This window comes from Neoarius graeffei, chromosome 2 (assembly GCF_027579695.1).
Source record: "Neoarius graeffei isolate fNeoGra1 chromosome 2, fNeoGra1.pri, whole genome shotgun sequence".
Lineage (NCBI taxonomy): Eukaryota > Metazoa > Chordata > Actinopteri > Siluriformes > Ariidae > Neoarius > Neoarius graeffei.
In genome coordinates, this window is record NC_083570.1 from 104681634 (window position 1) to 104706287 (window position 24654).

At 45.5% G+C, this 24654-nt stretch overlaps 1 protein-coding gene across 1 annotated transcript in view; it reads left to right on the top strand.

Moving 5' to 3' along the window:
• Window positions 1-2917: 2917 nt before the first annotated feature.
• LOC132870623 (venom phosphodiesterase 1) overlaps window positions 2918-24654 on the top strand; it is a 217302-nt gene continuing 195565 nt past the window's right edge. The window contains exons 1-2 of the mRNA XM_060904353.1: window positions 2918-2962; window positions 23986-24073. Of these exons, the coding sequence (XP_060760336.1) occupies window positions 2918-2962; window positions 23986-24073 (133 nt within the window). The remainder of the gene's footprint in view (window positions 2963-23985; window positions 24074-24654) is intronic.

Sequence of the window (24654 nt, forward strand, 5' to 3'; positions counted from 1 at the left end):
TTTTGTTGATATCATCAGTTCACTATACTGATTCCACTGAAAAACCAAGACGAGCCTGGTTGATAATCATCATCATCATCATCTTCATCATCTTGCTGAGCATCATCATAACCTCAGAATGAACAATTTCTCCTCTCCAGTGGTGAGACATCTCAGAAGTAACTGTTTGCGTCACTGGTTACACTTTCAGAACCCCATTACTGAAGTACTTCAAAACCTTTTCCTTTTTGGGATCAAAACCTGTTCCTTTTTGGGACAGCACTCTAGGCTGCTCGGTCACAGAGGATTACAGAGTGAAATTGATGTTTTGTAAAGTGACACTTACATAGTCAGTACACAGTGGCGCCACACCATGACTGTGGAATTGCTACTTGAGGCTGGCATGCCAATTTCATTCTTAAACACACTTGAACTTGGTTAAACATACAGACAGGTGCCTCTATAGGCTTCAGCCAAAGGCTGAGCCAAGAACTAGAGACCTATGCTGGTCTGAGCTCAGCCTTTTATGTCTATGCCAGGATTCAAAGCGACATTGCAAAATCTGTTCCTTTCCTAGACAGTGCTCTAGACCACTCGACCACTGATGATTCCATTGCAAAATTGAGGTTATGTAACGTGGCACTTACATAGTCAGTACGCAGTGGTGTCACACCACATCTGTGGAATCGCTACCTGAAGCTGGCATGCCAATTACATTCTTAAACACACTTGAACTTGGTTAAACACACATACAGACAGGTGCCTCTATAGGCTTCAGCCAAAAGGCTGAGCCAAAAAGCATTTCAGAATGTACAAAATACAGTATAGAGGATGTGCAGTCACGTGACCCGTCCGTGTATACTCCGCCATATTGGACAGCTTCAGGATTGTTTACCTTGCGCGAGCGTAATGGATCCAGGGAGTAATCCCCAAGAAAATTCAGAAAATACCCCATCTACATCGCGCGATAACTTGTCTAAGTTTGTTCAGCATCTTGAAGGTGATGTGAGGCAGCGTTAAGTGGAAAAGTGTTCCAGGTTGGGGATTGCAGATCCGTACAACTTGCCGCAATCCTTGTTCAGGGAAATTTGGAGCTGCGGTGCCGGCGATTTGCCCGATCTGGCCTACCACGACATTTACAATTTTCTTGTTAATCGTGAATCGTGTTACACTGGCAAAGCCCTCAAAGCTTACAAGAACCTGGAAGCTTATAAATATTTTGTTGCAGGATGGGTATCCCAACTATACCTCTGGAAGGTTCCGAAGAAGAATGTCTACTTGATAACCTCATGGGTAAGTGGCATTAAGACGTTTATCATAAAGAGACTATGCAGGACGTTTTATCGTAAGAATGTTCGAAATCTAAACTCAGTTCCAGATATGAGAAGCAGAGGTGGAAAAACTGGATTGACAAAGTAAAAGTCCTGCTTAGGTTTTCCTTCTGCCTGTGCTTTCAACACAGGTGATTTCACCAATTAGCTCATCAACCTGGCTTAGAGGATGTGGTAATTAGGATCAGCTGGTTCATTGAATTGGCTGGAGCAAAAATGTGGCAGGGTTTTTACTTTCTGCACCCGGGTATTTCCACCTCTGATGAGAAGAAAACAGTAAATCAGAAAGCTGCGCACATTTGAGCAGCTTCCATGAAAATGTGCACAGCTTTCTGATTTACTGTTTTCTTCTCATACTTCCTATGTTTCATGGACTGTAACGGCATTTGCTTATTTAGTAATTTTAATACAGAATTTACTCTGATGAAATTATTCAGACACTCCAACGCCCCCCCCTAAAAAAAATCGGATCTGCACGATTCAGCCATGAAAAAGGCGGCATCTGCCAAAAGGCGCGCAGTTTGCATCCCTGTTTAAACTCATAGGTTAACCAACTTTAACCAGCTAATGAGGCTCGGTAGTCGGTCAAGATTTTTTTTAGTTTTCGCCATCCCTACTATGGATTGGCCTTTCAAAGGCATATATGAGCCAAAAAGATAAAACATTGTCATAGACTAGGCCAGGGTAGTAGGGCTAGGCATAGCCATTTTAAAAGTTAGAGATCAAGCGGACTGACGGCCACAAACACTGTTCTGTCTAGTTTCTAAGCATGCAGTTATCATTCAATCCGAAAATCAACTTAACAGATGTACTAGGAGTATTGAATTAGAAGATTACACCTACCTGATATGAAGTGTTCACTACAAATTCGGCTGGTAGAACTGGGGTACCAGTTTTCTCTTCGCACAGCGGACACCCATTTTGCGCGTCTCTCCTCGTCTGCGGGAAATCTATAAAATGACAGGCCCTCCTTTTGGCCCTGTCTATTGGTACAACCAAATGCTGAACAAGATATAACCATTCTCGAAAGATCTACTCCCACACACTTGATAATTAGAACAGGTTTGTCTAAGTTCTATGCGCGGCCATGCCGTCCAAGATGGCAGATAAATATCACGTGACCTCGTGACATCACGTGCACGCTCTCTATATCCACTTTTGAGGCGCATGAGCTACAAGAGCAGAAAGTTCCTCTCCTGTCAGCCAAGAACAGGAATCTAAGGCTATAGTATGCAAAGGCTCATCCAAACTACACAGTTGAAGACCAGAAAAACTTCATCTGAGGAATCTTGATTTTTGCTGAAATGGAGAGTCAGAATTTGGCATCAACTGCATGAATCCATGGACTTTGTGCCAACAGTTCAGGTTGATGCATGTGGTTTCAAGGGGAGATGAATGTTTTCTTGGCACACAAAAATACAAGAGAAAAATTTTTTACATTTGGCAACCAAAAAAAGTTAATACAAACAAAATGATTACGCACACACGCACGCACGCACACACAAGGTTCCAGAGTTCATGCCCTGATCACTTCTCACACATTTATTGTTTATTATCTTCTCTCACACACTGATCTCCTGCAGTTCATCTTCACTTTGTAGACCAGCATGGACTTGAAAATGACACTGAAAAACAAGAAGAAATGCATTGTTGTGAGTAATGTGTAGGGATTTATAACTTTAATATTACATAATACATTTATTATACTTTTATTAGATATTTTGACTTTATAAATCACATGTGTGTGTGTGTGTGTGTGTGTGTGTGTGTGTGTGTGTGTGTGGATTACTTCTTCATTTAAACTTTTTTTTTTCAACCAAAAATCATAGTAAGTTCACTAAAAAGAAAACTTGATTGAATGAGTGTGCTTTTTTCTTTCTTTCTTTTTTTGCATTCTAATATACACAAACTGGTCAAGGTGTGAACTTTGGTACTGCAGCACTGCTTATGAAATGGGGGAAGTTGAAAACTTTGCTGGTAAATCTTAGTACTGAGCATGTAACAGGCCAGTGTTTCATCATTAAAACACAAAGGCACAATGGTGTGTGTGTGTGAATCTGTATGATGAGGAAGAATGTGTAAGTGTGTCTGTGCTTGTTCCTATTGTCTAATGACTCTTCTGTATGGAAATGCCATGCATTCTATTATTTGGGAACAATTAAGGGCAGTGTTCATAGGGCTACATGTCACCTAGATAAGGCTTGTATATTAAGTCATGGAGAAGCCATGGCCTAATGGTTAGCGAAGCAGCTTTGGGCTCCGAAGGTTGCTGGTTTGATTCACTGGGCCAGCTGAAGTGCCCTTGAGCATGGCATCTGCTGCTCTGGGTATGTTGTATGTTGCTCTGGATAAGAGTGTCTTCTAAAAGCCTGTAATGTAGCATAAACCTTTCATTCCATTTGATATAAAGACCACTTTGATTTTGAATACCTGAGTCTGCTATCCATACAAACTCCACACAAAAGGCCCTAGTCAGCCGTAAGATTCGAATCCAGAACCTTCTTCCTGTGAGGTGACAGTGATAACCACTGCACCACTGTGTTGCCCCAACACCATCAAGTATATTATGATTCTTTTCCGGACTTACATTTGACTTCTTACTTAATGGAATTATTATCTTTACTTAGTTATGTATACATTATTTTCTAGCCCTTAAAGTGCATATTCTGGACCAATTTCATTTTTTTAAAATATTAAAGTATGTCCCTTTACACACTTATCCAGAAGGGTAATTTTGCACAAAGCCATCTGTCTACAGCAGAAAAAAAAAATAAAACACGTCTGGAAAAATCCCAAGGGACCCTGGAGCAAGATTCGTGACGTCACCTGCAGAAGCGCCAGCAGGCTGCACGAGCTTGCACAGTTTCAGCCTGTGTAGACCAAGCGCTCCCATTTCTCTCTCATTGTCCAGTCTTTTGGGAAACGATGAGTACTAATCCCATCAAGATTGGTGTTGCTACACCCTCCTATGAGACATCTGTTAACCATTTTAATAATTCCGTGGTAACATTGAAGAAATTTGCAGAAACCCACCAGGTTGTTTTCTCATAAACAAACCAGCGCTGACATAGGATTCAGAGGGAGGCATCCTGCACACGACATCATGAAAATCATTGTTTGCCAGGAAATCCAAATGCCAAGTTTTTCAGAGGCGGACCAATTCGCCTCAAATGGCTTGATTTCAACTGAATTTTTCTGGTATTGTGCAAGGTAAAAAAATTGCACAAAATGCAAAATGTGACAGATATTTGACCAAAGTTTAATATAAAATAGGAGAATTACATTGATCTTGCTCCTGAATTTACCCGTGACATGCACTTTAAGTAAAATAGCTTTTGTTGTACAGCCCTGATTACAAAAAAGTTGGGACAAAGTACAAATTGTAAATAAAAACGGAATGCAATGATGTGGAAGTTTCAAAATTCCATATTTTATTCAGAATAGAACATAGATGACATATCAAATGTTTAAACTGAGAAAATGTATCATTTAAAGATAAAAATTAGGTAATTTTAAATTTCATGACAACAACACATCTCAAAAAAGTTGGGACAAGGCCATGTTTACCACTGTGAGACATCCCCTTTTCTCTTTACAACAGTCTGTAAACATCTGGGGACTGAGGAGACAAGTTGCTCAAGTTTAAGGATAGGAATGTTAACCCATTCTTGTCTAATGTAGGATTCTAGTTGCTCAACTGTCTTAGGTCTTTTTTGTCATATCTTCCGTTTTATGATGCGCCAAATGTTTTCTATGGGTGAAAGATCTGGACTGCAGGCTGGCCAGTTCAGTACCCGGACCCTTCTTCTACGCAGCCATGATGCTGTAATTGATGCAGTATGTGGTTTGGCATTGTCATGTTGGAAAATGCAAGGTCTTCCCTGAAAGAGACGTCGTCTGGATGGGAGCATATGTTGCTCTAGAACCTGGATATACCTTTCAGCATTGATGGTGTCTTTCCAGATGTGTAAGCTGCCCATGCCACATGCACTAATGCAACCCCATACCATCAGAGATGCAGGCTTCTGAACTGAGCGCTGATAACAACTTGGGTCGTCCTTCTCCTCTTTAGTCCGAATGACACGGCGTCCCTGATTTCCATAAAGAACTTCAAATTTTGATTCGTCTGACCACAGAACAGTTTTCCACTTTGCCACAGTCCATTTTAAATCAGCCTTGGCCCAGAGAAGACGTCTGCGCTTCTGGATCGTGTTTAGATATGGCTTCTTCTTTGAACTATAGAGTTTTAGCTGGCAACGGCAGATGGCACGGTGAGTTGTGTTCACAGATAATGTTCTCTGGAAATATTCCTGGGCCCATTTTGTGATTTCCAATACAGAAGCATGCCTGTATGTGATGCAGCGCCGTCTAAGGGCCTGAAGATCACGGGCACCCAGTATGGTTTTCCGGCCTTGACCCTTACGCACAGAGATTCTTCCAGATTCTCTGAATCTTTTGATGACATTATGCACTGTAGATGATGATATGTTCAAACTCTTTGCAATTTTACACTGTCAAACTCCTTTCTGATATTGCTCCACTATTTGTCGGTGCAGAATTAGGGGGATTGGTGATCCTCTTCCCATCTTTACTTCTGAGAGCCGCTGCCACTCCAAGATGCTCTTTTTATACCCAGTCATGTCAATGACCTATTGCCAATTGACCTAATGAGTTGCAATTTGGTCCTCCAGCTGTTCCTTTTTTGTACCTTTAACTTTTCCAGCCTCTTATTGCCCCGTCCCAACTTTTTTGAGGTGTGTTGCTGTCATGAAATTTCAAATGAGCCAATATTTGGCATGGAATTTCAAAATGTCTCACTTTCGACATTTGATATGTTGTCTATGTTCTATTGTGAATACAATATCAGTTTTTGAGATTTGTAAATTATTGCATTCTGTTTTTATTTACAATTTGTACTTTGTCCCAACTTTTTTGGAATCGGGGTTGTATTATTGTATAAATTGTTCTGAAATTTCAGAAATATTGTTTTGTGGAAATCAGCCATTATCAGTGTTTACATTAGTTGTCAGGAAGGACTTATGTTGGTTTCATGCACTCCTATGAACACATAAATTAAAGTATTACCTATTATTCAATTCAGAAAAAATGCATGTTCTTCAAAACATTTGCAAGCAAGAGTTTTAAAGGAAAACTGAAGTCATTTTTGAACTTGCTTTTTTTCTTAATTAACGTGTTATTCAATTATGTTTTTGGTTTTAGTAACCTTATATCATGACTCGTATTGGCAACTAATTGCAATTAAATATTATACTTATCGGCCTATTCGGTTTTTAGCCATGTTGAATTTAGTTTGTTTGGTCCACGGCAGGCGTCGCTTATCCACGCGATCTTCACAAGACTTGTGCGAGACTTTGAAATGTGAAGTGTCAGCCAGGTGTTAGTGCCTCCATTTTGAAAACTATTTTCCAAACGAAATATTGCACAAAAACGAGTTTAAATGACGATTACTGCCTACTTTTTTCAAACTTTCCTGATTGGTATCAAAACAAACAAAACTTCCAGCTTGATTACATCAGCATTCAAAAGAGGGCACGCGTGTCTTTGGACAACGTTGGTAGATGTTGGTCACTCTGATTTCCACTGTACATTTTACTTCCATCCTATGATGTCTCGCACAGGTCTCAACGAATCTCGTTTACGGCCATTGCTTTGACATGTGGACTGATATATTACATAGCATATTTCAAACACTCATACCTTGCTATAGCAGTGACAAAATAGCTATCAAAAATGCATTCCAATATTTAATAAAATGAGATAAATAGATAGTGGTTAGCGCTGTTGCCTCACAGCAAGAAGGTCCGGGTTCGAGCCCCATGGCCGGCGAGGGCCTTTCTGTGTGGAGTTTGCATGTTCTCCCCATGTCTGCATGGGTTTCCTCCGGGTGCTCCGGTTTCCCCCACAGTCCAAAGACATGCAGGTTAGGTTAACTGGTGACTCTAAATTGACTGTAGGTGTGAGTGTGAGTGTGATTGGTTGTCTGTGTCTATGTGTCAGCCCTGTGATAACCTGGTGACTTGTCCAGGGTGTACCCCGCCTCTCGCCCACAGTCAGCTGGGATAGGCTCCAGCTTGCCTGCGACCCTGTAGAACAGGATAGAGCGGCTAGAGATAAAGAGATGAGATGAGAGGAGATAAATAGAATTTTAATAATAAAAAATTTGCCTTCAGTTCTCCTTTAATAGTGCCTATATTATACCCAGAGTTCATAGTACTCATTAGACAGGTTTAGTTCAGGGTTCATCATGCACATACAGAGTCCATTCCTGTTTAAATACATTACTGATTTTATAAGAATTGCACATCTACAAATTGTCACATCCATGTCTACACCTGCTCTGAGCTCCAAGTCTCATGATCCTCAGCAGCACTGTCAGATAATTATCATATTTGTAAACAGTCATTAGTCTCAATAAATATGTGTTTTCTGAAATTACATTTACACCTGTTTGTTCTCTTGGTTATGGCCCATGTATGATAATTGTCCTCAAAAGATGATATTACATTTCTGATCCGATACTTTAACATTTCTCATCTGGCAACACTGATCCTCAGCCATTTCCAGATCAGATTTATAACAATTTCCCTTTAAATAAACCAGATTTTCAGCCAGTCATTACAAAGTCTCATTCCAGTATTGTATCTGTTATGTATCTGAGAATTTTGCATTCCCTTTTTAGTTGTTGTTGAGTATAGAATTGAACTCAAATGAATTTTATTTGTGTAGTGCTTTTAACAAAAGACATTGATTCAGAAATCTAGATATAGATTTAGATCTCTACTGATAAGCCAAAGGTGACAGTGGCAAGGAAAAAGACGAGGGAAAAAAAAGAAAAAACATCTTGAGAAGGAACCCATCTTCATCTAGATAGTGGGACTGCAATATAGAGTTGTAGAAGAGTGAAGTGTTAATTATGTTACAAGAATGTTCAGCATTGTCAAGTCCTGGGATAAGAACAGGTGTTTATGATTATATCAGCAATTCTTAGGCAGAAATGTACAATATCCAGATGAAATTATCTATGTGGGACCATCCACAGCAGCAGAAAATAATTCAAAAATTAAGAAAGCCCCAAGCAGCAGTAGAGCTTTAGGATGAATTAGGCAGGTCCAAAGGGAGAACAGGTTATTATTTATGCTTTTATAGTACAGTGGTTAGGGTGTAGGGAGCCCTGGATAGAGATAGTACCCTTGTTCACCTGCAGCTGCACCCTCCTCCATAGGGTGGTCGGACAACACCGGTTCTCATCCATCCCCTAAAGCTCTCACATGTTGGCTCCAAGCGCTACACCCCGGTACACCATCTCAGCTGATGGGCTAAACCACGTGAGGGGATGGTGCCCACACTGCACCACTGGGTGGATGAGCTGCACCAGGCAGCCAACAGCCAGGGCGGAAGAGGTCTACCAGACCCAACAGCCACATGAAAAGGAGAAAATCTTCCAAATCCGGAGTGGAGACCCATAGGCAGTTCTGTGCTTTATGTAAACACCATTCCGGCAGCTCCTGCAGCCAAGCTGACACCAAACGTCATGCTCCGCATTCCTTTGGACCCCGTCAGTAAGGCCGAGAGGGGGATTCTGATGCTTGGGCCACCCAAGATCTCCATACTTCAGCCCAGGCTTCACGCCCTGGAGAGGATACTCCAGCCCCACTGCAAAGTGCAGATACAAATCGGAAGTTGTCAGTTACGGGTTATAAGCCCTTCTAAATTGGCATACAGTAAGGACGCCACTGGTCAACTTTGATGGTGGGAGGGACCATTGAAGTCCTATCGTCTGACTACCGCCCGCCTCAAGCCGGGCAGCCCCCAGCCACTTAGGTGTCGGTCTGCCAATGTCTGCTGCTCCAGAGGGTGCCTGGAGCTCAGTGTTTCAACCAAACATGAAGAGCAGATGGAAACCCAGTATCCAACAGTCACAGTAACATTAAAACAAAGAGAAAGACTCCAGTTTTGCATATTGCTACATGGAACATGCACACAATGTGCACAGGCTTCTCCAATGGCCTGCGAGAGGTAGATAACATGAGGAAAACTGCAATTATTGACAGAGAATTGTCTAGGCTAGACATAAGCATAGCAGCCCTTCAAGAAACCAGGCTTGCCTCAAGTGGCTCCTTGAGAGAGGAGAACTACACGTTCTTCTGGAAGGGCGGAGGACCTGATGAGCCGTGCCAAAATGGAGTTGGCTTTGCTGTCAGAAACACTCTACTAGCTGCAGTAGAACCTCCCACTGGAGGCACTGAATGCCTTCTCTCCATGCACCTCAACACTGCTGCTGGACCTGTCAACATCCTCAGCATCTACACTCCTACTCTCAACTCCTCAGAAGACACTAAGGACCAGTTCTACGAGCAGCTGAATGAACTGATCACAAGTTGTCAGGAGGATGAGACATTGTTCCTACTAGGTGACTTTAATGCCAGAGTTGGCACAGACCATGAGTCCTGGCCTACCAGTCTTGGCCACTATGGCATTGGAAGGATGAATGGAAATGGACAGAGACTGTTGGAACTGTGTTCTTACCACAATCTCTGCATTACTAACTCCTTTTTTGAGTGCAAACCACAGCATAAAGTGTCCTGGGAGCACCCAAGGTCTCACCGTTGGCATCAGCTTGACCTGATTATCACCAGGCGCACTGCTTTAAACAGTGTTCTCCTTACCAGAAGCTACCACAGTGCAGACTGCGACACAGACCATGCTCTTGTGAGCAGTAAAGTACGCCTACAACCTCGAACTGTGCATCGCTCTCAGCCGAAGGGTCGACCTCGCATAAATGTCACACACATGTCACTCCCCAACAGAGTCACAGAGTATGTGTCCAGGCTAGACCAAGCTTTCCAGCAAATGCCACATGATGCCCCTGATGCCACAACAAAATGGAAAGTCATGCAAGACGTCATTCACAATGCAGGAATTGCCACATTTGGCAAGAAAGGCCAGCCTAGTCAAGACCGGTTCAACGCTCACATCTCCACAATGGAGCCAGTAATTGAGGCCAAACGCAGAACCTTCTTAGCATACAAGAGCTGTCCCAGTGTTCAGACACTCACAGCACTCAGGAACGCTCGAAATACCACACAACGTGCTGCCAAAGAGTGCGCAAATGTCTACTGGCAGGGATACAGCAGAGCGCAGAGTCCGGAGACCTTCGGGGAATGTACAGTGGCATCAAGAAGGCTCTAGGACCAACTGTGAAAAAGACCGCCCCCCTGAAATCTCTGTCAGGGGAAAAGATCACTAAGTGTAAGGAGCAAATGGCTAGATGGGTAGAACACTACTCTCAACTCTACTCAGATGAGACGTCAGTCTCTGACACCATCCTCAACAGTATGGAAGACCTTCCCATTATGGAGGAACTTGATGACATGCCAACTATTGAAGAACTGAGCAAAGCCATCGACTCCCTCCCATGTGAGAAGGTACCAGGTAGTGACAACATCCCACCTGAAGCCATCAAGTGCGGGAGACTGGCCCTGCTTCAGCCACTGTATCAGCTACTCTGCCTCTGTTGGGAGGAAGGGGCTGTTCCCCAGGACATGCATGATGCAACCATTGCGATGCTCTATAAAAACAAGGGAGATCGTAGGGACTGTAACAACTACAGGGGCATCTCACTCCTGAACATAGTCGGCAAGGTGTATGCTCGGATCCTTCTAAACAGACTAAAAATCCTGGCTGATTGTGTTTATCCAGAATCTCAGTGCGGATTTAGGGCGGGAAGGTCAACAACAGACATGATTTTCTCCCTGCATCAACTGCAGGAAAAGAGCAGAGAGCAAGGCCAACCCCTGTACATGCTGTTTATAGACCTTACCAAAGCCTTTGATATAGTCAGTAGAACAGGCCTATTTGAACTCCTAAAGAAGATCGGCTGCCCACCAAAACTGTGTAGCATGGTGGTGTCTTTCCACACTAACATGAAAGGAACAGTCTTGTATGATGGATCCTGCTCAGACCCTTTCTCCATAAATAGCAGGGTAAAACAAGGTTGCATGCTGGCACCAACACTCTTTGGAATTTTCTTTTCCATACTTCTGTTGCATGCCTTCAACACATCCACAGACAGCATTTATCTGTACACAAGGTCCAATGGAAAGCTGTTTAACCTTGCATGACTCTGCTCCAAGACCAAGGTGAGGACAGTACTCCTAAGAGAGATGCTTTTTGCGGACGATGCAGCGCTCGTGGCCCATACAGTGGCCGCACTTCAGAGATTGAGCAACTGCTTTGGCACTGCATGTAAGCTGTTTGGACTCACCGTAAGCTTGGAGAAAACTTGTGTTTGTGCACAAGGGGTTAGCATACCCCCTGCTATCACCATGGACAATGCACTCTTAAAAACAGTGGGCAGCTTCACCTACCTAGGCTCTATAGTTACCAACACACTGTCACTAGACACTGAACTAGACAAACGGATAGGGAAGGCTAATACCACGATAGCAAGGTGGGCGGCATGGTGGTATAGTGGTTAGCATGGTCGCCTCACAGCAAGAAGGTTCTGGGTTCGAACCCAGCAGCCGGCAAGGGCCTTCCTGTGTGGAGTTTGCATGTTCTCCCCGTGTCTGCGTGGGTTTCCTCCGGGTGCTCTGGTTTCCCCCACAATCCAAAGACATGCAGTTAGGTTGATGTGGGGTGGCCTTGGGCTGAGGTGCCCTTGAGCAAGGTACCTGACCCCTGACTGCTCCCCAGGTGCTCTGGTGTGGCTGCCCACTGCTCTGAGTGTGTGTGCGTGTGTTCACTGCTTCAGATGGGTTAAATGCAGAGGATGAATTTCACTGTGCTTGAAGTGTGCATGTGACAAATAAAGGTTTCTTCTTAAAGACTTACCCAGAGGGTATGGAAAAACAGAGCTCTGTCACTGCACACAAAAATACAAGTATACCAGGCCTGCGTACTCAGTGTCTTACTGTATGGAAGCGAGACATGGAGCACATATGTATGACAAGAACGTCGACTGAATGCCTTCGGCGCATCTTAGGAATTAGTTGGAGGGATAAAGTACCCAACAGTGACATCCTGTGACAAGCAAAAGTACAGAGCATCTACGCCATCCTTAGCCAACACTGCCTTCGCTGGCTAGGACATGTCAGATGTATGGAGGACGGAAGGATTCCTAAGGATGTGCTGTATGGTCAACTACAGTAACCTCTGGCTCTAGACGAGTTGGTCATCCAGCTTTACGCTTCAAGGACACTTGTAAGAGAGACTTGAAAGCATGAAACAACTCTACAGACACCTGGGAAGCGCAGGCTGAGAACAGAGCTGCCTGGCACTGAGTTGTGCATAATGGTCTCATGGAAGCAGACAAAAGAAGGGGAGAACTTGCAGTGGAGAAACGGAGACAACGGAAGATTGTAGCACCAAACGCACCCTCAACTGCACAACACATATGCACTGTGTGCAATAGGGCATGCAGATCCAGGAGTGGACTCTTAAGCCACATTAGAAGCCACAACAGAAGTCACACCTCCAGAGGCGCACAGATGGTCTCCTGAGATTGGACTGCCAAAGAGAAGAGTACAGTGGTAGCAGAACAATATACATAGATAGCTTTGTGTTATCATCATAGCAATGAAAGCTAATACCATTTTAACAAATAATTATAGAATTAAAAAGACATTGGATGCCAATCATCGGTCACAATATATTTCAGTCACAAATAATTACAGAATTACAGAGACCTAGGATGTCAGTTGTTGGCCATTTATTACTTTATCTGATGCTTTTTCAGGCTTTTTCAGGATGCTTCATCACAGTCCTGAAAAAAGTACCAGGTAAAGTAATAAATGGCCAACAACTGACATCCTATGTCTTTGTAATTCTATAATTATTGTGACTGAAATATTGTGCATATATTGTGACCAAAAGATTTCATGAATGTCTTCATTTTGGGATCGTCAGTCTACATATAGTGTTATCTCAGTGACACTTTAATTCAGCTAGCCTTTTTATCTACTGCCTGCCCCAGTTCTGGATTGTGGAAAATGAAAGCAACACCTTCCCAAGTGAGATGGACACTATCCTGGCTTAAAAGGCCAGATTTACAGAAATAAAGTCCAATTATCTATTTGGCTATATATCTCATTAGTTTTGGCAAGGAAAAATTAGTTTGGCAAGATCTGTTTGTTTCCCAATTACTTGCTCTGCCCACCGGTCTTCTCTGGCTAGAAAGAGGAGTAAAGAAGCCAGGTCTGAGACACCACTTATCAGCCACCTACAATACAATCCTTGACACACTGCCCAGAAAACTGAATATACATTCACATCAAGACTCAGCTGACTTCAATGACTCACATGATGGCAGAGAGAGCCAACAACCCACAGATCAACCTAATGACCATCTAGGCTGCTAACACCATTCACACCTGGCCTCCAGTGACCCTATGACCTACAGGATGACAGAGTGTCAAAGTCAAGTCAAAGTCAAAGTGAACTTTATTGTCAATCAGACCATGTAACAGAATTACACAGAGGATGGAAATTGCATTTCTCCAAACTCCAAATGTGCAGTATTAAAAAAAATGACACACAACTAAACATAAAAGTGCACACAGACATCAACAGATAAGCAAATTAACACAACATATAAACAGACAATGGGCATACAGTTCCCAGAATATTCACAGTGATCCAGAAATGTAGTCAAGTTTGAGGTAATGTAGTCCAGAATTGTAGTTTCAGAAATGTAGTTGTGGCAGCGGGGGCGTGGTCAAGCGCTGGTCTGTGACAGGAGGGCAGAGTCAGGGAAGGTAAGTGGCAGAATCACTACACCTGATGTCAATTAACCTGTGTTTGTGTGTGTCTTCCCAGTGACCACGCCCTATATAAGGAGGGAGAGCAGAGAGCAGAGGAGCTCTTCCCCGAACCAGATGCCGGTTGTGTGTGTGTCTGTGTTAAGTCACTAATGTTTCACTGAAAAGTGTGGCAGTAAAAGCCGTATTTTGCAAACCTGATCTCTGTCCTGCCGTCCTCTGTGCTCCACCCTTCGTTAGAACTGTTACAGTGGTGCCGAAACCCGGGACTGGAGCACAGCAGCCTAACAGCCCCATGGAGTCCTCCCCGTTCGCCGAACTGGTCCACGCCCTCTCCACGGCCCAGCAAAGCCAGCACCAGGCGCTACTCACCCTCTGAAAGGAGCAAGAACAGCGGTTCGAGGCCCTGGTGTTGGCCCAACAAGAAGATTGACAGACGTTTTGGCACCTCCTCTCGTCAGCGGGGTTCACCAACGATCCCACCATGGGCCTATCCCCCCTCACTCTCACAAAGATGGGCCCACAGGACGACCCCGAGGCATTCATCATGCTCTTCGAGCAAGTCGTGGAGACCTCGGGGTGGCCGATGGAGCAGCGCGCGGCGCGTCTCCTCCCCCTGCTAACGGGAGAGGCACAGCTGGCCGTGCTACAGCTCCCCGCCAACTGCCGGCTGGCCTACGTGGACCTTCACTGGGCCATCTTCCAGCATGTGGGGCGCACCCCTGAACAGCAGCGTCAGCGCTTCCGCGCTTTGCGCTTGGAGGAAGTCGGCCGGCCGTTCGCGTTTGTCCAGCAACTCCGGGACGCCTGCTGGCGGTGGTTGAGGGCCAACAACCGTGACGCCGAGGGGATCATTGACCAGGTGGTGCTGGAGCAATTAATCGCACGCTTGCCAGCAGGAACAGCAGAGTGGGTCCAGTGCCACTGCCCGGCGTCACTGGATCAGGCAGTCGAGCTGGCGGAGGACCATATGGTGGCTGTCCCAGTGGCAGGACAGCAGACAGCCTCTTCTCTCCTCTCCTCTTCTCTCTCTCTCTCCCTCTCCTCCTGTGTCTCGTCCTCACCCCATTCCCCCACCGCGGAGGCGAGGGCCGGCGCCACCGGTGCCAGCCCGCCGCAACCGGGGTGCTCTCCCGTTTCTCCCTTCTGTGTCTGTCTCCACCCCCCCCCCCAGGTGAGTGAGCCCCAGAACACCGGTGCGGAGAAGAAGCCCGGGCCGGTTTGCTGGCGCTGCGGGGAGCCGGGCCACCTCCAACAACAGTGCACGGTCATGGAGGTGGGCGCAGTGGTTCAGATCCCCGACGCGCCAGGAGCCGCCCTCGATCGGGCCGGAGCATATCGCATACCGCTGAGTATTCAAGGGGATACATATCAGGTGTTGGTGGATTCTGGTTGTAATCAGACCTCAATTCACCAAAGCCTGGTGCAAAACGAGGCATTGGGGGGAGCACAGGGGGTGAAAATGTTGTGTGTGCATGGGGACGTTCACAGCTACCCTTTGGTGTCGGTCCACATTTTTTTCCGAGGGGAAAAATTTATAGTGAAGGCGGCAGTTAATCCTCGCCTTACCCACTCTTTAATTTTGGGGACGGATTGGCTGGGATTTCGGGATTTAATGACACACTTAGTAAAGAGTGGGTCCTGCCATTTAACAGGGGGAGTTCCCGGTATCGCTTTGGCGGGAGCAGCTGTCACAGAGCCGTCTACGTCATCTCCACGTCAGAGTGAGGAGCCGCCGGCCCCTCCTCTCTCTGTTGGGGAATCCCTCATGGATTTCCCATTAGAACAGTCGCGAGACGAGACTCTGCGGCATGCGTTTGACCAAGTGAGAGTAATCGATGGTCAAACGCTCCAGCCAAACGCCACCCCGTCCTTCCCCTACTTCGCGATTATGAAGGATAGGTTATACCGAGTGACGCAGGACACTCAAACTAAAGAGCGAGTCATGCAGCTTTTAATTCCAAAGAGCCGCTGGGAATTGGTATTCCAGGTGGCTCACTTTAATCCCATGGCTGGACACCTAGGGCAGGATAAGACACTAGCCCGAATAATGGCCCAATTCTATTGGCCGGGGATTCGCAGCGATGTCCGTAGGTGGTCTACGGCGTGCCGCGAATGCCAGTTAGTAAATCCAGCGGCCATTCCAAAAGCACCTTTGCGCCCTCTACCGTTAATCGAGACCCTGTTCGAAAGAATTGGGATGGATCTCATTGGGCCATTAGATCGGTCAACACGAGGGTACTGCTTTATATTAGTTCTGGTGGACTATGCAACGCGATACCCGGAAGCCATGCCTCTGCGCAATATCTCAGCATGCAGTATTGCGGAGGCACTCTTCCGTGTCATCTCCCGCATTGGAATCCCGAAAGAGATTCTGACTGATCAAGGCACCTCGTTTATGTCACGAACACTGAACGAACTGTATGGGTTATTGGGTATTAAGCCGATCCGCACCAGCGTGTATCACCCACAAATGGACGATTTAGTTGAACGGTTCAACCGCACCCTCAAGAATATAATTAAAAAATTCATAAGTGAAGACGCATGTAATTGGGATAAGTGGCTCGAGCCCTTGCTGTTTTCAGTGCGAGAGGTCCCCCAAGCCTCCACGGGGTTCTACCCATTCAAATTATTATATGGGCGTAAGCTGCGCGGCATTCTAGATGTGCTGTGGGAAAATTGGGAGGAGGGACCTTCACAAAGCAAAAACGAAATTCAATACGTTATGGACCTGCGCGCAAAACTCCACACCCTCACCCACCTAACCCAGGAGAATTTGCGGCAGGCCCAAGAACGGCAAACCCGCCTGTACAACAAGGGTACGCGCCTTAGAGAGTTCGCACCGGGAGATAAAGTACTCGTACTGTTGCCCACATCGAGCTCCAAATTAGTCGCCAAGTGGCAAGGACCCTTTGAGGTCACACGGCGAGTCGAGGACGTCGACTATGAGGTGAGGCGAATGGACAGGGGTGGGGCACTACAGATTTACCACCTCAATCTGCTTAAACTCTGGAATGAGGAGGTCCCCGTGGCGTTGGTGTCGGTAGTTCCGGAGAAGGCGGAGCTGGGGTCGGAGGTTCAAAAAGGGGCATTAGCATCACGTACCCCTCCGGTCCCCTGTGGAGACCACCTCTCCCCAACCCAACTCGCAGAGGTCGCCCAGTTGCAGACCGAGTTTTCGGATGTGTTCTCGCCCCTGCCCGGTCGTACTGACCTCATAGAGCACCACATAGAGACGCCCCCGGGGGTGGTAGTGCGTAGCCGCCCTTACAGGCTACCCAAACACAAGAAAAAAGTGGTTCGGGAAGAACCCGAGGCCATGCTCGAAATGGGCATCATCGAGGAGTCCCACAGTGACTGGAGCAGCCCAGTGGTCTTGGTACCCAAGGCCGACGGGTCAGTCCGGTTCTGTGTGGACTATAGAAAAGTCAACGCGGTGTCTAAATTCGACACATACCCAATGCCTCGTATTGATGAGTTGCTTGATCGACTAGGCACGGCTCACTTTTATTCGACACTGGATTTAATGAAGGGATACTGGCAGATCCCCTTGACTCCACTATCCTGAGAAAAAACGGCCTTTTCCACACCGTTCGGTTTACACCAATTCGTCACACTTCCGTTTGGGCTGTTTGGGGCGCCTGCTACGTTTCAGCGGCTGATGGACAGGGTCCTCCGCCCCCACGCCACCTATGCGGCCGCCTACCTTGATGACATTATCATCTATAGTAATGACTGGCCGAGGCATCTCGAACATCTGAGGGCCGTCCTTAGGTCGCTGAGGCAAGCGGGTCTCACAGCCAACCCGAAGACATGTGCGATTGGGAGGGTGGAAGTATGGTATCTGGGGTTCCACTTGGGCAATGGGCAGGTGCGTCCCCAAATTAACAAGACAGCAGCAATTGCAGCCTGCCCGAGGCCCAAGACCAAAAAGGGGGTGAGACAGTTCCTGGGGCTGGCTGGCTATTATCGGAGGTTTATACCTAATTATTCGGACGTCACCAGCCCGCTGACTGATCTCACTAAAAAGGGGGCACCAGATCCGGTCCAGTGGACAAAGCAATGCCAGCAGGCTTTTTCTGAGGTAAAGGCCGCACTGTGTGGGGGGCCACTTTTACACTCCCCTGACTTTTCTCTCTCCTTTATATTACAGACCGATGCGTCGGACAGAGGGCTGGGGGCGGTTTTGTCCCAGGAGGTGGAGGGGGAGGACTGCCCAGTCCTATACATCGATAGGAAGCTGTCGGTGCGTGAGGGGCGCTACAGCACCATAGAAAAAGAATGTCTAGCAATCAAGTGGGCAGTCCTCGCCTGTCCGTTACTACCTGCTGGGGTGCCCTTTCACCCTCTGTTCAGACCACGTGCCCCTCCAGTGGCTCCACCGCATGAAGGATGCCAACCTGCGGATCACCCATTGGTATCTGGCACTCCAACCCTTTAATTTCAAGGTGGTCCACAGGCCGGGGGCACAGATGGTCGTGGCGGACTTCCTCTCCCGTCAAGGGGGGGGGGGGGAATCGGCTGCAGGCCGGATGGCTGCCCGGCCTGAGTCGGGTGGTGGGGGTATGTGGCAGTGGGGGCGTGGTCAAGTGCCGGTCTGTGACAGGAGGGCGGAGTCAGGGAAGGTAAGTGGCAGAATCACTACACCTGATGTCAATTAACCTGTGTTTGTGTGTGTCTTCCCAATGATCGCGCCCTGTATAAGAAGGGAGAGCAGAGAGCAGAGGAGCTCTTCCCTGAACCAGATGCCGGTTGTGTGTGTGTCTGTGTTAAGTCACTAATGTTTCACTGAAAAGTGTGGCAATAAAAGCCGTATTTTGCAAACCTGATCTCTGTCCTGCCATCCTCTGTGCTCCACCTTTCATTAGAACTGTTACAGTAGTCCAGAAATGTAGTCAAATTTGAGGTAATGTAGTCCAGAATTGTAGTTCCAGAAATGTAGTCCAGAAATGTAAAGTTTGAAGTATGTTACTGGGGTGCATTAGTACAAGGGTACAATAATACAAGGTGCAGTATGGTAAAGTGCAAAGTGCAGAATAGCAGCATGGAGATAAATAAGTATTGTAAACTTGTATGTTCTTGTGCAAAAAAGAATATTGGCATATGTACATATAAAGAGCATTGTATAGACATTGAGTTTACTGTTTTGACAGTTTGCTGGTCTTGTGTGTGTGTGTGTGGGGGGGGGGTTATGTTCTTGGAGTTTTCATGAGCGAGTTGAGCAGTCTGATGACCTGTGGGAAAAAGCTATTGCTGAGTCTGGTAGTCCTGCAACACATGCTGCTCTAGCACTTGCCAGATGGTAGGAGGGTAAACAGTTCGTGTGCAGGGTGGGTGGGGTCTTTGATGATGTTGATGGCTCTTTTGCGGCAGCGGGATGAGTATAGGTCCTGGATGAATGGTTGGGCTGATCTGGTGATCTCCTCTGCTGTCCTCACCACCCTCTGTAGGGCCTTCTGGTCAGCAACAGGGCAGCTGCCATACCAGACTGAGAGACTGCTGGTGAGGATGCTCTCAATGGCACCCCTGTAGAAGGTGGTGAGTGCAGAAGGGGGGAGGTCAGCTCTCCTCATCCTGCGTAGGAAGTGGAGGCATTGCTGTGCTTTCTTGACAAGGGAGGTGGTGTTAGTTGTCCATGTCAGGTCATCTGTGATGTGCACCCCCAGGAACTTGGTGCTTTTCACTGATTCCACAGCACTGCCATTGATGGTGAGGGGTGTGTGTGACATGTGATTTTTCCTGAAGTCCACAGTTATTTCCTTTGTTTTATTGACATTGAGGTGTAGATTGTTGATGTCACACCAGTTAATGAGTTGGTGTACCTCCTCTCTGTAGGCTGAGTCATTGTTGTTGCTGATGAGGCCCACCACTGTTGTGTCATCTGCAAACTTGATGATGTGGTTCGAGTTGTGTCTGGCACAACAGTCATGGGTCATCAGTGTGAACAGCAGAGGACTCAGCACACATCCCTGGGGGACCCCAGTGTTCATGATGGTGGTCTCTGAGGAGTTTTTGCCAACTCTTACTGTCTGTGGTCTGTTGGTGAGAAAGTCCAGTAGCCAGTTGCATAGCGGGGTGCTGATGCCTATAGCACTGAGTTTATTCACCAGGTGTTGTGGGATGACTGTGTTGAAGGCGGAGCTGAAGTCGATGAACAGCATCCGCACGTAACTGTTTTTGTTTTCCAGATGAGCCAGGCTGATGTGAAGTGCTGTTGCTATGGCGTCATCAGTGGAGCGTTTGGGACGGTATGCAAACTGGAATGGGTCAAATGTGGTGGGTAGGCTGGATGTTATATGGGCCTTGACTAGCCTTTCAAAGCACTTCATCATGATGGGAGTGAGTGCTATGGGCCGGTAGTTGTTCAGTGTTGTGGCTGGGAATTTCTTGGGTAGCAGTATGATGGTGGTGGCTTTGAAACATGCTGGTAAGATGGCTTGGCTCAGAGAGGTGTTGAAGATATCTGTGAGAACATCTGTAAGTGAGTCAGCACAGTCTCTAAGCACATGCCCAGGTATATTGTCAGGACCAGCAGCTTTCCTGGGGTTCACCTTTTGAAGGGTCCTCCGCACATCAGCAGGGTCCAGGTGAAGTGTTACATTGTCTGAGCAGTGAGGGGCTTTTGTTGGCGTGGTGGTGTTGTTTTCTTCAAACCGGCTGAAGAAGGTGTTAAGTGAGTTTAGGAAGTCTGTGCTATCCTCACACGGTGGGGGTATTGGCCTGCAATCGGCTACTGACTGGATGCCTTGCCATAGGCGTCTGGGGTCTTTTGTGTCAGTGAAGTGTGATTGGATTTTCTGTCCATAGGCACGCTTGGCTGCTCTCATGCCCTGGTTCAAGTTGGCCCTAGCAGTTCTAAGAGCTACTTTGTCCCCGGACTTGAAAGCAGTATTCTGTGCTCTCAGGAGCTCACATACCTCCCTGGTGAACCAGGGTTTTTTGTTGGCCCTTGTGGTGATGTGTTTGATGATGGTCACATCTTCCATGCATTTGGATATGTATCCCGTCACAGACTCAGTGTATTCTGTTATGCTGACATGCTGGTTGGTAGTGGCAGCCTCCCGAAAAACATTCCAGTCTGTGCAGTCAAAACAGTCCTGAAGAGCTGAGGTAGCCCCCTCTGGCCATGTTCTGATCTGTTTCACAGATGGCTTGTTCCTGGTTAGCAATGGTCTGTAAGCTGGAATTAGCATAACAGAGAGATGGTCCGAGTTTCCCAGGTGGGGGTGGGGAACAGCTCTGAATGCCTGTTTAATGTTTGTGTACACAAACATTAAACAGGCATTCAGAGCTGTTCCCCACCCCCACCTGGGAAACTTGGACCATCTCTCTGTTATGCTAATGTGACCCATGTGACCTCAACAACTCCCTTTAGGTGTGCTTTTGGTTCACTAGAGGATAAATACCTGGAACTTCCCACTAGTCAGGCTACATCCACACGACAACGGCAACGAGATGTTATTTAAAAATATATCGCGTCCAAATGGGCAACAATCAGTAAAATATCAGGTCCATATGGCAACGCAGCGCTTGCTGAAAACGATGCAATACACATGCCACACCTCTAGGGGTGCTGTAAGACGGTCCCTTCGGAGACACCAGAACAACCCATACGAAAAAGAACAGTAAAGAACTTATAAGAGTTTACCACTGTCTTAGTAGTAAATCCTTATAAATATAAGGATAAATCCTTATAAGGATTTATAAATAAATATATATGCCATGTATGATTTACTCCTGAAAGTGGCCCATTTTGCATTTTCCTCATACAATTTTTTTATGAAAATCTAGTATGTATGAAGTGAACATTGTGCATGGTTTTTACAGATAATGTGTATGATGAATTACACCGTCTTTGTATGCTTCACGTAATGTTTGTAGTTTTAAATTATATTTTACAGTTTAAAATGTATATGCCTTTTATATGTAAATCCACATATGTTTGTGTTGTGTTGATAAATCCTTATAAGAATTTATCCTTATATTTATAAGGATTTACTACTAAGACAGTGGTAAACTCTTATAAGTTCTTTACTGTTCTTTTTCGTATGGGAATAGAAGAAGTAAGGACGCATGCGCATAAACTATTATGCGCGAGACTTCATATTAGCCACAAAATCAGGAAAATCTGTTCATAAAATTACATTATAATGACCAAATACAATGAAAAGTATTTTTCCAGTCTCACCTGTGAAAGGTAATCCCATGTGATCTCGTTTGGACGGTAAACCTGTTGGTACAGTTAAATGCAGCTAATCTTTATTCTCCGCTTTGACCTTTCCAATATGGCGGCGAGGATGACGTATGATTCTACGCGGAAGGCGGCGTCTTTAATGGTCCGGAATAAATTGAATACTACACGTTGATGGATTAATTTGTTGTTTCTCACCTGTGAAAGGTAATCCCATGTGATCTCGTTTGGATGGTAAACCTGTTGGTACAGTTAAACGCAGCTAATCTTTATTCTCCGCTTTGACCTTTCCAATATGGCGGCGAGGATGACGTACGCGGAAGGCGGCATCTTTAATGGTCCGGAATAAATTGAATGATACACGTTGATGGATTAATTTGCTTTTCTACGCCCTTTTTTGAGGAATGTATTGTAGGACTTAAACCATCATCTGAAGAGGTGAGATCGCTCCTTTTTTTCCCTTATTTTTGCTGGTGGGATTGACTCTGCCCTAAGGGCAGAGTCTCTCTCTCTCTCTCTCTCTCTCTCTCACTTTGCACCATTACACAATAAATATTCACAGTGAAAATATTTTGTAAGTGCGTTTCATGAACCAAGTTATAGGATTTGTTGACAACTCGCATCGCATCGCAATGAGATCATTGGCACTACTGGTGTTAAGAATCAGACCATTTCATAAATGAATATTTTGCTGTAGAGCTGCAGTGTTTGTACAATTGGATGTTTTTGCTTCACTATTACTATCACTATTCTGCTTCTTGCATTACTACTGTGAACTAACACTGAACATAATAATAATAATATCCAAGCTCGTGTTTCACTCTCACTAGTGCTCTGTAAGGCTTTTTCTTGGTGATATTCGTTACACTTCTACCCGGCGTGAAGCACTCACAGTCATGTGGTTGTGACATCATCATAAACAAATCCGTTCTACTCATCCAGACGACTTCACAACGGCAACGTTGCCAGATCTTTCCACTCTGGAAGCTGTTCTCAAAAAGATTGCGTTTTGGGCACCCAAAACGCCGGTGCCGTGTGGACGCCAGGCCTAAACGATAAGCAATTGTATCGGAGTCACCTGAATCCGTTGCCGTGTGGACAGGGCCTCAGACAGAACTGAAGAAGCCTTTCGGATGAGAGGTGAAATGTCTTCAAGAATTTCAAGCAAGTCCAGTTGCCTTCTTTAGCACCTATGGTTTATGATGACCTGGATGACTGAGAACCTTCACAGACATACCCTCCCAGGTTTGGAGTGGAATCAGTCACTATTAGGACTTTTCCCCTTTTAATCGAAAACTAACATCCAAAATATCCTTTTCAGAATCACTTTTCATTTTCCACAATCATAATATTCAGTATGTTGGACTTTGTAAAATGGTGTGACTTTAGTATTGAAGTGATGGTGGAGCTCATTCATGAAACCAGTTGTGAATATAATATGCCAAGAATATGCAAAATTCATTCAGAACACTGTTAAGAATTTAAAATCTAAAATAGGTTTATTTTGTTCAGCACTTAATTCTTGAGTGTACATGTGACAAAAATAAAGACTTCTTCTTCATCACTGCATAATTCCATGTATTTCAAAGTGGTAATGTCTTCATTATTATTCGAAAATGTTCAAACTTTTGCATTAGAGAAAACTTTAAAGGTTATTAATTTAAAGTGTGTGTGTGTGTGTGTGTGTGTGTGTGTGTGTTTACAGATTTGCACTTTAGCTGTATCTGTTGTGACCATCATATTAGGACTGGGTCTAGGGCTTGGACTTCAGCTGCAAAAGTGCAAGAACAAGTGTAAGTCTTCTTTGTATTTTTGACATAACTTTAGGAAATAATTTTCTTTGTATTCCAGCTTTGGAAAGGAATAAAGGGCCATGTGCAGGCTCAGCAATTGAGAGTGCAGCTTCTTTCTCAATGCCACAATATCAGCAGTTTGTCAATATTGTGTGAAATAATTCCAAAATTATTAGTTTAACAACAACAACAACAACAACAACGGCATTTGCAAAAGTGATTTTTGTTGTTGTTGCTATTATGGTTACAGTTCAACAATATCAAAAGCAGTGATTCTGATCAGATTTTTTAAAATAATAATAACAACAACAACAATAATAATAATATGCTAACTATGTTCTAGGGGCTAGCATGTTATTACTACATGGTGGTGTAGTGGTTAGCACTGTCGCCTCACACCACGAAGGTCCTGGGTTTGAGCCCAGTGGCCAACAAGGGCCTTTCTGTGTGGAATTTGCATGTTCTCCCTGTGTCTGCATAGGTTTCCTCTGGGTGCTCCAGTTTCCCCCCAAAACATGCAGGTTAGGTTAATTGGTGGCTCTAAATTGACTGTAGGTGTGAATGCGAGTGCAAATGGTTGT